Raw genomic sequence first — 14751 nt, forward strand, 5'->3', positions numbered from 1 at the left:
CTTTACTTTATATACTTTCGTCGAATCCTTCACGTGCTTCGGGTAGTCTCTTATACAGTAATTGTGCATGTATAATATTTGCAGTTTTCGAAAGAACATGGTTCCTTGGACAGCAAGGACTATATCGATTAGTGATTGAAGAAGAAACACCATTCCTTTTAAGTTACTTTTCTACTATTTACTGCTACTTCTGGCACGGAAAGTATGTGGTTCTTAATGTATGTTTCTATGAATATTTTTCATTGTTTAGTGTAGATCGGATCGGAAGTTTTGGATTTAGACAAACACTTCCAAATTTAGGACACGGTATTAAATAAGGCCCTTACATGAACGTATATTACGCATTTTTTTTTATTTACTAGATTGTTTATTGTAATATTTTAGAAGCCGAATCTTGAGATTCTTAAATAAATTGTTATTTGCTACAGTCATTTAGATTGGTGACAAAAGCATATTTCATAAACTGCTCACAATTTATCGAAGGCTTTCCTGAGAGTACTTTTATGGCAGTCTTATATTAGTAGGTAACATGATTTTCGTTTAGCATTCAATTTTTAAGTTTACAAAATAATTTGTTCTCTCAATTATCTCAGAAACTACGCATGAGATTTTATACTGCCGTATATCATTTTGATCTTCTCCGTGAAATCTATCAATTGATATTTGTATGTCTGATATTTGGGCATGATTGTCCCATGGCTGCTTTGAGCGAAGAGGTTCCCGTAAGAAATGATGTATCCTTCAACTTTGGTCATAAAAGAGATTTTGTTATAAGAACTTTGTAAACACAAAGACTATTTTGTATTTTTATAAGAAATAGGGGTAGGGCTAGATTCCTGGTAAATTGTGGCTGTATCTACAAAACATTTCAATATTCTTTCTGCGCAATCATATTCACATATATTTGAAGATGTGCGTCTTCATGCGAGGAAGTTCTATTTACAAACCATGCTCAAATGAAACCTGCCTGGACAACATTGTTTATTGTTGTGAGCATCGAGGAATGTGTGTTGGACAAGTAATATAAAAGTGTTAATAAACGCGGGTGCATGCGACCAGGTATTAACGTGTCGCGTTTGACTGTGGTGCCTAGTGTCACATTGCCCATTAGGCCAACTAGGCCTGTGCCTAGAGCAAAAAATTCTTAATTTAAAAATTAATTATGATTTAATAATATTTTAATCTTTTTTTGCCTGAAAAAGTTAAAAAAAAAGAATGCAGAGCATTCTCATTTGTTGTTTTTATTACATAGTTATACATACCTTGAGCATTTAGTGAGTGGTATTTAACTGTAATAAACTGTTAATTCACTAATTATGCATAATTTAGTTGTTTCATTTTTAACTTAGGAATGAAGGGGTGGTACTTCAGGACGAAGACAGAAAACTCTTAAGAATGCAAGAAAAGAATATTAGAATTGAAACGAAGTTGAAGGAAATTGAAATATTAATCCCCCCAACAAGGATAAGAATCAAAGAAGACAAATTAGAAAGGTTAGGACAAAATACGAAAGGAAGAAGATGATGACGAAAAGAGAGATCTGAGGAAGAGAATACAAGGAGAGACAGAAGCAAAGAAAGTAAATAAAATACTAGAAATAATAGGAGGAGAAGAAGAAAAGACATTAATACTGGAACAGGAAATACAATATACCATATTGAGACGAAAATTTGGTAAACATTATTGCAAAAGAGCTGCCAGGCAATAGCCAATCAGATTAATGTGACGAGATAGAGAAGTGCTGTTTGCGCTGTTTATGTTGACGTCACAAAAGCAGAAGCGAGAAAGTTGCTAATCCTTCAGGATTAACAGTTTCAGGTAGGGAAAAATAGAACAACAAACAACTAGAAGATTGTAATAATCATTTAAAGTTTAGTTAATAAACTATCATTCTATTATGAAAACGTAAGACTCGTTTTTCGAATCTAATTCAAAACGCTTTTCCGTATATAGTTTCCACATAAACCTAAAGCACAATTATCTCGCCATGGACACATGGACACACTCGACGCAACAAACAATCATCTCACAATGAACACCTGCATGTGACCGAATGCAACAATGATCAACATAACAAACAATTGTCTGGAAATGGTAATTAGCACGTGATCGAATTATTTTTACTAAAATAGTAAGAAGGCTCCAGAAATTAAACGTTCGAAACCTATGAAGACGGCATCCAAGGAGGCCGAAAGGAAAGGAAAGGATTCAATAATGATCCAGTGTCACAAAGAGTTACTGTAAACACGAACTGCGAAATTTCTGCTGCTACACAATAACCGTGTTTATGTTTTAATGTTCCGCTTTCTACAAAGTGTGAGTGAATCTGAACCATTGAAATGTGATTAATCGGTAAATACAGGAACACAAGGACCCTAGATAGTAGACCGGGGAGGAAGACTCCTTTAGTTTCGAGGTATGTACGAAAATTGTATGTCGTTTCTCGATATTTACAATTATTTTAATTTTTTGTGTTACATTTTACCCAACTTTAAAAACATTGAAAACGTTCGCGAAGTTGACACTTCACCACAATATCTGCTCAGTAATAAATCTTTCAGTGTTTCAAAAAGCTATGGGTGATTGAAGAAATATCAGGTGAGTAAGGTGGCTGAGAAAGCACGTCAATGTTCTTATCCTGAAAATATTATAATAATTCTAGATGGTTCACGTAGAGCACTGTTCCAATGAAGAAGAAAACTGATTCTGAGATATTTTTCATTCGCCGCTCTATAGGAAGCAAATGCTTTCCAAAAGCTGAACAACGTATTGCCCAATGGTAGTTTATTCCTTTGGTAAAAAATCAAGTAGTTAGAATTCCTTCCTTCTGTCCGAGAAGATAGTGAACATATTTTTATCATTCTAAAAGTCAGACGAAACTTCTTACGCGTAATGATTCAAATGAATATGAATATTTCAATTATTTTGATTATTTTTCTCCATAGAAGAGGGAAATAAATGTTCTTTCAGTTCGTCATCTGCTGATAGGTTTGAGTTGATAAAAGCAGCTTCCGAAATCACATCATCACATAGTTGGGAACAAACTATGAACGTAATAAAAACACTTGACAAATAGTTGTTTTTTTTTTTTTTTTTTTACATTTTTTAAAGGAAAGAAGTTTATATTGATGAGGCAAATTCTGCATCAGGTGGGCTCAAACTTTCAATTGATTACCACCAAACTCATGGAAAAATTATTATAGTTGGTAATTTGCCACATATGCCCTTAAAGGCTAAATTTAATTCACTCTTGCTTTTATTTGCAAGTGCATTTGAAATATATGAGCACGGTACCTAATTTTGGAACGCACCTTGTTCACCACTGTTCGAGCGAATTCGATTTTACGTTGTATTCAAGAATTTCAAGAGTTAGCACTTCTCACGTTGTTTCGTGAAGTACGAGTAGGATACTTAATGTACTTGTAGGTATTTTGCACTTTTCGTGGTAGTGACGACATATTATTTTTGTAATTGTGTTTGCTCAGTACTTTATCTAATTTCCTTGGTTTCGTGGGGGTATCTAAGGCTGTAGAAAGGAGATAACATTAAACAACTTGTTACACCTGTATCTTCAAAATTTTGGAGGAATTCTAAAACTTTGAGAGTTCGTAACATGTGTCATAAAACGTTGTAGCTGAACTTTATTTTCATCTTGTACGTACGTTATTAGTATGATTTTCTGTGTGTATTTTCTTTTTGTTCTTGATTTTACAATCAACCTTTTAAAACACCTCCTTTTTACAACAGTTAAGTGTAATATCAGGTATAGATTGAATCTCGAATTCAAGTAATTGAATACAACGTAGCCTGAAGTAATTTAAAATTTGTTCATATTCCTTTATCTGTCTGCATATACGAAGAATAAGTAACAAGATCGCAAACAATAAACCCACATTTATCCCCTGTTGGCATTGCTAGACAAGAAGATATTATAGAATTGAATATTTCTCAGCGTAAATTAATTCAACCTTGCATACCAATGAGGAAGTAAGTACACACACTGACAGCTATCCCTCCACGGTGTTACACATAAATAATAACGCTAATAATAGTGATTTTAGACAATTATTTTTTCCTGGGTTATTGATTTTTTTATTACATTATATTCCCTGAAGAAAAAATAATGATTGAACAACATACAAAAGAATATATACATAATATATTTATTATGCAATAAATACATTAAAAATAGCTTAAAATTTCACTGTACAATGAACGAAATAAATATAAAATATATTTATTTGTATGGCAATATTCTTTTGATATATTACATGTTATGTATAATTTTCTAGTAAGACACTGAGTATATACAGAGTTATCTAGTAAACAGTGTTATTTTCCTTACGACCAGGGACGTACGCAGGGGGGGTCCCGTGGGTGCGGACCCCCCCGAAATTTCGACTTTTTAAAAATTTAGCCTAATTTTAGGGGCAATTTTAGGAATTTTAATATAAAATACCTTCATATTTAGTTTGAACCCCCCCCTAAATAAATTTCTGGGTACGCTATTGCTTACAACACACATACACAGAGAACAATTTGTTGATTCCTGTGACACGTTAAAAACGCTTAGACGTAATAAATTTATTTACTGAATACGTTTCGTAAAATTCAAGATAATGATGCTAAATTTTGACGAATGACGTTACTTACTGATGTGAGTGGCTCAGAGCAAGAGCGCGCCATCTTCATCATTGATTATTGTGAATACACAATTATTTTGGATAGTAACGCTGGAAATTTCAAATATTTTGTAGGATTACAACGCAGATGGCACTGTAATATCAACTGCAGAACAACTGACTGGTAGCCATTTTGAAAACACGTTGAAAAGTTCCTTTTAAAAATCTTAAATTCTAATTTTCTTTTCCAGAATAGTACTGTTTGAGATCTATACAAAAATATTCTGAAGAACATGAAATGTAGGAAATCTCAGTGTAAAGTTTTTCTAACATTTAGAAACGAACCAATCAAGGAGAAAGGAAAAGAAACTTACATTTTAATCCAGTTAACTATTATATTTAATCCATCTGTTAAATAAATTGGTATTATTGTGGTCCTTCCCTACGAAGTTCATCACTTAACTGCTTAAAAAATACTTTTACCACAGAACTAGCTTTTAACTATACACAATTAGCTATCTTCCGGACTATGTATTTTATTGTCAATTTTCATAGGAACTCTTCTAACATTACAGTTTCACCATTAAGGAACAACTTCTATATAAGAAGCATCCTAACATACTTCCTAAACTCTTGTACAATTCCTCAAAAATACATATCTACAAGATTTACATTCTGTGCAGGTTTTCGAGCTGCCGTCCAAAAGGTGATAATTTTACTATTATAATGAGTGAATGTGCATGAAAGATATGTAACATTTATTTCCACCGATGTACACAAGGTTAGTGTTACTAGTATGAAACCATTACAAGTGCTATAAAGAATCGTATTACTATTGATAACTCTGAGTTCTACATTAATGTTTGCAGTAGATAATTGCTTCTGCCACAAAAGTTTTCTGTATTTCGTATACGTTCGAATACTGTGAAAAACGCATTAAGATACAAATATATACAACATTCAACGACGATCGAAGTGCATGTAACTGCATCCCGAACGCTTTAAAGCATTCCACGATACGCACCATCAAAGTCGACAGAAGTTTGTCAGCATCTTGCAAACATTTTATTTTGAATGCAATAAATGTGACAAAGGCATGACATCAGTTTCTGTAAGCAATCTTATAGGTGAATTTCTCCAATATTGTACAAAGCGAACACAGGAGAGGATGAATATAAGCAAAGTTCTAATATGAGCAGTAACTGTAGTTTCTAAGAAAATATTCGTGTACGCGCATACCAACGTCGCTCCTCGCCGGCAGCATGCGGCAGTACCTCCGCACGGCCCCAAAGTTCACCGTGTTTTGAATGAGAATAAGTTAGATACAAATTCTTGCTTCTAATGTCAACCTAGCACAGGTTGTTTGGTGCTTGTTTTCAGTATGAACAATTGTTTTCTATGGTATATTACAATGCAGACATATTATCAAGCTGTAGGCCATTATTTGGGCATGCGCCAATAAAATAAAAATTCTACAGCTTATTAGGATATTATGTACAGTGAGAAAGGTAGGTAAGATAATTTTATAAAGTGAATGAAAGCCTGTAAAATTGACTGCATAATACTTTCTTATAAAATTTTCGTCTAGAACTCACAATATTTGTTCTATATTAATACAGAAAAGTAATATACAGGGAGTTTCAAGAGTCCCCTGACAGGGTAATTCTTATTATCAGAGTAGCAACAAAATACAAGAGGGAAAACCATCTCCAAATATGATGTTTTCAATCTAAAGTGTAAGAAATTTTAAAATCGAAGGAGCCGTTTGGGCTGTACACTCTTTATGTTCCCAATGTTAAATCAAAATGCAACGTTGTCATTTACCTGGATCCACAACATAAGTGAATGAAGTTACTGTCTTTTACGCTAACATGGCGATGGCCATACCCCATTTCAAACAGTAACTTCATTCACTTATGTTCTGGGTCCAGGTAAATGGTAACATTGCATTTTCATTTAACATTGGGTGCATAAAGAGTGTACAGCCCAAACGGCTTGTCCGATTTTAAAAATTCCTTCATTTTAGTTTGAAAACATCATATTTGGAGACAATTTTTCATCTTACATTTTGTTGTAACTCTGATAATAACATAGTTACAATATTTCAGGGGACTTTTGAGACACCCTGTATAGACAACCACACAGACTAAAACATTTCCAAAGTATAAATTTAAAGCTAGATTTCCAAACTGTAGCACTTCCTGCCGAAATCTGCTGGATTAATAGAAATCTCATTTTTCAACCTAAAGATAACTGTTTGATATAATTAGTGTCTTTCACACGATAGTCCTTCCTAGTTAGAGTTCATATATTCGAAACCCCATTAATGTGTAGGTCCACGTCTCATATAAGGTCGATGCTGAAAATATAAACCCTAACCAAGGTTAGAGGAATTATCGTGCCAAAAATCAAAGAATTAAGTACGTAATATCCGCATCATTATCCAAACAACTGTTAGGCGTCTTAGTTATTTTTATTGCAAAAAGTTGTTTGCCACTTTTTCGTGGCTAGCTGCTGTATTTTACACCAAATGTGTTTACTTATACTGCACTTCACCTGGTGGTTATGAAAAGCTCTTTACATTATAAAAACTCTATTAGTTGTCACTATACTAGTCTGTTCAAGTGTTGAGCTCCTCCGTGGCTAAGCGGTTAGCGTACGCGCCTTTGGCGTGGGAGACCCGGGTTCAATTCCCGGCGGGAGCTCATGTGGTTCGGATTCCACGTTAATCAGTAGGTCCACGTCTCATATAGCCTCGCTGCTGAAAGGGACGCTAAACTAAAATCAACTCAACTCTGTTCAAGTGTTGGAGTTCCTGGTGAAATTGTAGTGGAACAAAGGGATAATGTGCGCCGATCCCGAAAACTATGGATTCGACACTAATATCGGTTATTTTCGATCATTTTTTATATACCTCTCTCCTCCCTTTTCCCCAAGTTGGAGCTGAATTTGGATTTAAACTGTGTCGCAAATGTCACTGTTCGTCTCAGCGACCAAGAAAAGTATGGATTTGACACAAATATCTGTCATTTTCTAAATATTTCCGTCTCCCTTAAGTTGTAATGTCGAAGTGGACTGATAAAAAACATCCCAGGCTCGAATCTCATCTATGTTGAAAATTTGACCGAGATCGGTCGGGTGGTTCAAGAGATTAAGAGTCATAAAAATAGTCAGTTTCAATTTTATATATATAAATAATGATTAAACGACTCTGATGTAAATGTACACTGTGTCCCGTCTCTGATGTAAATGTACGCTAGGTGTCGATGTGCTAACTATGCATAACCTACATAAATGTGCGTTATCTGTTTGGTATAGCCCTTCGAAGTATGTGTCCACTCTCAATCACAACAGCCGTATAGTATCACTGTAATCGGAACTTGATATAAATGTTATCAAATGGTGCATTAGGGTACGTAAAATAGTTCCATAGACACATTTTGCATTAGCGTTTATACAAACAATACGATTTATGATTTTATGATGTTCATGGTACAGTTAATATTTCTCGACTTTCATTGCTTCTATTTCTCTTTCTGTTTTTTGCTTTGCCAACCGCCGATAATCTGCCGAAATGAAAAGTGTAAGCAGAGTTCCCACGGCGAGTGCAACAACATTCGTGAGATTACAGGCCAATACGCTGACGTTGAGCAACCAATCACTGAGCATCACCAATATGATTCCAAACGCCTGGCCAGACATGTTGAGAAGGCCCGATACACTTCCTTCAGGTTCAGGATACGTCACCTCCATTCCGAATTCGAAGCCCACCGATAGGTATCCAGTCATAAAGAATCTGAAAGAATGGAAGAGAAGGTAAAATTAAGTGAAAATAGCCTACGGATAACCAATATTGTAAAGTACCCAAAATCCTTACATGTATTTTGTAAATTTATTTTGTTTATTGTAAAACAAGGAAGCGATATTCAAACTGTTTAGGAAAATAAAAAAACAGATAACGTAGGCATCACACCACAGTTATAGGAAGTTTTCCTATACCGAAATAACAAAGTAAGGCATTTCATAAGGAGACCTGAGCTAAGCTCTACGCTACAACCAGGAAGCACTTGAATCCCGGAAAGGGGTTGTGCTGGTTGAGGACGGAGAGTAGACTGGGGAGTTGGAATTAAGATCGGATAGTGAAAAGACATCGATTGGAGATTATCATTGAACTACCTGTGAGTATTACATCTATTTACGATGTTGGATAGTCATAATGGTTAAGTTTCTGTGCCATTACGATTTAGAAGATTTTTATAGTTAAAACCATTTCGAGTCCTGATAGCTTGTGGTGTGATGTCGAAAATATCCAAAAGAAATTGATTATTTCATTTCTTATCCTAAGAAAATTAGTTAAATCCATCCTTGAGTTGTTTAAACACACGGTGTTACAAATTTCAGATGAGCTACGATCTGCCCCCAACTATAAAAAATTTTCTAATATACTAAGTCATTCCAGTTAGAAATTTGTAGCACACTTAATATACTTACTTATTGACACAGTACAGTACGTCAGATCACCGTGTTGTACATATTGTAATGTTATGATACTAATTTTAGCGATAAAATAAAAACAATTGTATGAAATCAGAATTAATAACAGTAAAAAACGTTGTACTTAAGAACATAAGCTCTCAGAATTGTTGATGCTATTCTTACCGTTCAAAGAATATCGCTGTGTGCTCAATGCGTTGCCTACATTTTGGGGGAAAGAGGTTGATCTAGAAAAGGCTTTTGACCGTGCGAATTGGAAATCGTTGTTGGGAGTTCTAAAGAAGGGTGGGTTGGAATGCAAAAATCGAAAACTCATAAGAAACTTACATATAAACCAACAAGTAAGTGTTAGAATAGGGGAGGAAATACAAAGGAGAGTGAAATTGGAAAGGGATTTCGACAGGGATGCTGTGTCTCGCCTATATTATTTAATATCTATCTAGAAGTGATAGTGAAAAAGAGCCTACAAAATGAAGATGGCATTTCAGTAAAGGATAGAATGATTAGGTATATACGGTTTCCAAATGATATCGCGCTTCTTGTGTTGAAGAGAAAATCAATAAGATGTTACAAAACTTGAGGAAGGGCGTTGAAGAATATGGAACGAAAATAAATGTTAGAAAGACAAAAGTGGTGGTGATTGAAACAAGCGATGGTGCAAAATATAGAAGTAGGGGAGAAATAGAACAGGTAACTAGTTTTCGATACCTGAATAGTATTATTAGTAATGATATGATGTGTAAACATGAAGTAAAAGCAAGAATAGGAATAGCGAAAGAAGCCTTTAGGAGAAAGAAAATATTTTATGGAACTTGAATAAAGAGTTGAGAAAAAGACTCATAAAATGTTTCGTTGTAGAGTATTGTTCTGTATGGGTCAGAAACACGGACATTACGCAAAAATGATTAAAAAAACGACTAGAAGCTTTCGAAATGTGGGTGTGGAAAAGAATGGGGCGGAAAACGAATGAAAGGGTCTTAGAAATGGTGAAGGAGAAAAGAACAATTTTAGACATCATTAAGAAGAGGAACAGAAACTGATTGGGACATTAGCTAAGAAGGAAGTGTATTGTGAGGGACGTGCTAGAGGACGCGATGGGATGAAAGGGAGGGAAGGGGTCAAGGAGACAAGAATTAATGGACGATACCAAAACAGAAAAATTGTACGTAAAAACGAAGAGGTTAGCGGAAGGCTGTGGAGCATGAAAGCTACTCAGTTGCGCCTAGTAGCCTGCCAATACTGGCAGAATACCTATGGTGATGATGAGGTAGATCATACACAAAGCTGAAAATACCTCGACGATGTAATTATTTAATCTTAATTAGAAATAAAACATTGAATATTTGATTTAGATTATATTCCAAACTGGTGTTGCGGGTTTTATAAAACTTATATGACAAGTATGAATGCATGGAAATAACAATGTTGATGTACGAATAGAATGTGTCAATGAAGTATAAGTCACACTGTATTAAATTTCAATCCATCGTAACTTAGTCAACAGGAAATCAGTAGTCACAACCAATTTATTGATAATGAATTCGACAAGCTCGACGATGTGGACACTATAAACTGAGTTGGACTATGCAATTGTAATTACTAATAAAACTCCAACTGACCAAAGCAGTATATACATTTTAAGATTATATATTTGTCTTACAGTTTCGGCTATGTAACATAGCCTTCCTCAGACATGCCATGACTTGTTTCCCAGTTAAATTATGTCTTGAATAAACAAATATGTGTATGCATAATTGTTTCCTGCTTGCATGCATAAAGAGAACTAATGTAATCATGCGCGTCGGCTACGTGGGTGCTCCGGGCCTCCAGGACAAACACAAATAATCTTGTGGGTGCGGCTCACCCACAACATTTTTAGTTTGATAGAAACAAAATAATATAAATATTTCTCACTTGACATTGTCAAAGAATAAGCAATTAAAACATTGAGATGGAAGTTAAAATTTGTAAGTTCTAAAATATAATGGGTTGTTTCAAATGTGTTTGCGCAAAGGCAACCAAGTAACACCCCCCCCCCTTCCTTACTATCTCTGGCTTAGTCAAAGGCAGTCCTAACAATAAAAAAGATTGGAACATATTGTGAATAGAATCGAACACAGCCCTTTACAACAGTGTTCATAAAAGATTTTAACTAAAAGGAAATCAATCTAAAAATATCCAGGCTCCCCTGAAAACACATAACCAGTGTTTCTTTTAAACATGCTTTTAGGGGAGGCACTGTCCCCCCGAGCTCTGAGAGTGCCCAACCGGAGGAGACCAAAATAATACGTCTATGATATAATAATAAATAGAATAATACTAGCAGTACCCACCCGAATACTAAGTGTGCCACCCCCCCCCCCTTCCTGGAGCATTTTCTCTGAAAGAAACACTGCATAACATGTCCCGCCATTGACATACACCCACATAAATTTTGGAGAGTTGGCGCTGTTGAATGAAATTAACTTACAGCACCGGCGAAGAGCAGCGATTTATTATAAAATCCAAAATTATTTTTTTTTTCAATTTAACTAAATATGTACAAATTATGAATAATATTAGCAAGTTCCAGCATGTTCCACTATTAGACGACCAAAAGTTGTGTTGCTGCCACAGCCAACAACACAGAAAAAAGGAGATCCAATGAGTAAACAATAGGTGTTTATAATGGATATTAAGAATGCCCCAATGATATCCATATTCTACCCACTACTGTTGTGGACATTGAATGAATATCCATTTTATATCCAAGATATCCATGGAACTAAAACAGATATTGAACACAGCAGAATTTTGTCTGCAGAGGATTGTGTGTGTCCATGCTCAAGAGGTTTTGCTGCACTGTTAAATCTGATTATGAAAGACATAGTAATAGAATTAGTGAGGAATGTTCCAGCAATATGGGTTAAGTTTGGCGTCCCTTTTAGCAGCGAAACTATATGAGACCAACACAAACAACATCATAATAACCACGGGTGACAGGCACAAGCAACATCATAATAGGCACGTTTTAAATAGAGAATGGAAGAAAATAGCAACTCAAATGGGAATGTTAAGTAAGCTATTCACATTGAGAATTATACTGTAGCTTATTATTACGTAAGGCAGTGGGTTTTACGGGGAGGGGGGCTTTTGGACTCAAGCTCCCAAATTCCGAAATTTCTGAAGAAAAAAAGAAGCTAACGTTAATCATAACTTCAAGTCCCCCTAATTCCGAAATTATTTTTTTTAATCTCTTCTAAATTCGTTACTGACATAAGGTTGATAAATAGCTGTACAGCAAGGACACAATCTTTTGGCTATGTCCACTGTTCATCCATCGCGACCTAGATATCAAGGTAGTGACAGCGACTTAAATCTCGCCCTCGACCGCGAGGCATCTTCGGCATGTCTTTACCTTACTTGCATTGCAGTACCCCAACAGTTTTGATTAACAATCTTCTTCAATGTTCGGTGGAACAAGTCGTTGATTTATTTCTTCCGACCACAGTCCCTTTTCGCTGATGTAGTTTTGCATGAGTTTTCTACATCGTCATCACTTTGGGCAATGTCCCTCTCGACAGACCTAACGCACTTGCTACGTTCATCAGGTTAAAACCACCCTCTTTAGAAGGCAGAGAGGTCGCCAATATTCGATTATTGTTACGGTCTTTAATTTGTTGCATACTGTCGCTCTACTACTCCTCTCGTAGTACAGAGTTTGTCCTGACACACAATCAAGCCAATAACTCGGCGGCATGGTCGCCGCTTGATCGTTACCAACTCAGACATCTGAAGTGTTTCCAACTCAAAGTGTTTATATTAATTTGATAAGTATCTGTGAATTGATATACCAGGCTGCAAAGTGAGAACAGTCGAGATAACCATGTTATAGGGGAATTCGAAAGAAGAAATTGTGTCTTAAAAACATAGGGTAAAAAATATGTCTTTCCAAAATTATAAACTGCTGAAAATGACACCGTATAACTCGAGTTCTATCCTAATCAGTTGAAGAAATGTTTTTAAAAAATACTACGCACATCTTTCAGAATCCTGTAGTATCGGATCATATCTGTTGCAGTAAACAAATTTTACAATGGAAGTTAGGCTAATGGGATGGATTTACGTTTAATATCCCCTTCAGTACAGATGCTATTTAGATCTACAGTTTGGTGTTGGATACGGAAAACAGGAGTAGGGATGGTATCGAGACGAGACGAGACGAGACTTTGTACAGTCTCGGTCTCGTCTCGGTTTAAAAATAGCTGTCTCGGTCTCGGTCTCGTCTCGAGTCAAAAATCGCCGTCTCGGTCTCGGTCTCGTCTCGGTCAACAAATGCTTGTCTCGATCTCGGTCTCGGTCTCGAGGGCCAAATCTCGGTCTCGTCTCGAAAGTCTCGAAATAAATAGGTGAAATTAAAATTGTAAAAGTATTATTATTGTAAAGTCTGTCGTTTCTGCTTTTTATTTTTGGCCTTATTCTTGACTTAGAATCATAGTATGGTGTACTTCTTCAGAGCTAATTTGCTAGCGCTAATGCCTTCCATGCGTGTGTTCCAGTTTCAATCATCAGTGGGTATATCATATCTGGGATAAAATTCTAATAGTAACCCATATTTCACTTTCAGCAAAAGACATTCTCATATGGCCTCAGTACTGCCTATAAATTAAACTCTATTAAATTAACTTCAGTATTATACAGTAGTTTATTTCCTTCCTTAGAATAAGAATTGTTCAATACATTCTAACGGATAACGCAACACATAGCAGCATGAATGTATTTAATCGTACCGAAATTGAAATTTTACAATTTCTCATTTATTATACAATACATTCTGTTTTGACTGTCATTTTAAAAGCATAATATAACGTTCATTATCTGAACAAATAGGGTAAATTATTACTACAATATATTTTGTTTAAAATTGATCAAATGCTTTATTACCGTTTCACATCTACGTGTTTAATTGACACCTTATAACACGAAATTCCTGAACTTTGTGATGGGGGCTATGGCACTCATCTTTGCTATGTGTGGCCTCGGATTGCATCACGAAACAATTAGATTCAAAGTCAGATGTTTCGCATAGTTCTCGTCTAAATTTAAGTACATTCTGTTTCTTATACAAGTTCCTAAAGTTGTAATGCATTACATACGCATACGTATATCCACTGCCGTAACATAGATTAAGCTTATTCCTGAGCTCTTAGCGGTGCATGTGATCTTTATTCGAGAAAACCAATCGTGCGTTCATTACGTTGAAATTTTATATTGATTGAAAATTACTTGCGAAACATGAACATACATATTATATAAGTATATAGGTAATTCGAGCTAGCTGTATCTATTTTCTCTTTCTCGCCAAAACAAGTGATTCTTAACTTTCTAGTTTTCTTTTGTATTCATTTTCGTAGTTTTGCAGCAACATGAAGTATTAAATAGTCAAAATACTTGACTATTTAATACTTCATGTTGCTGCACGACTTTCGTTAAATTTTGGATCCACTTTTATCCTAGCTTACCTACTAAATTTATACAGTATATATATATATATATATATATATATATATATATATATATATATATATATATATATATATATATATATATCTGAACACTAGTGGTAGACTATGTTAAGTCACTTTTTGGTCAAATT

General features: G+C 35.1%; 1 protein-coding gene across 1 annotated transcript in view; it reads right to left on the minus strand.

Moving 5' to 3' along the window:
* Positions 1-8120: 8120 nt before the first annotated feature.
* LOC145673267 (choline/ethanolamine transporter flvcr2a-like) overlaps positions 8121-14751 on the minus strand; it is a 37854-nt gene continuing 31223 nt past the window's right edge. Inside the window, exon 7 of the mRNA XM_081743179.1 lies at positions 8121-8418. Coding sequence (XP_081599305.1) covers positions 8121-8418 — 298 coding nt within the window. The remainder of the gene's footprint in view (positions 8419-14751) is intronic.

Source organism: Thermobia domestica, chromosome 1, assembly GCF_964235325.1.
Source record: "Thermobia domestica chromosome 1, izTheDome1.hap1.1, whole genome shotgun sequence".
Lineage (NCBI taxonomy): Eukaryota > Metazoa > Arthropoda > Insecta > Zygentoma > Lepismatidae > Thermobia > Thermobia domestica.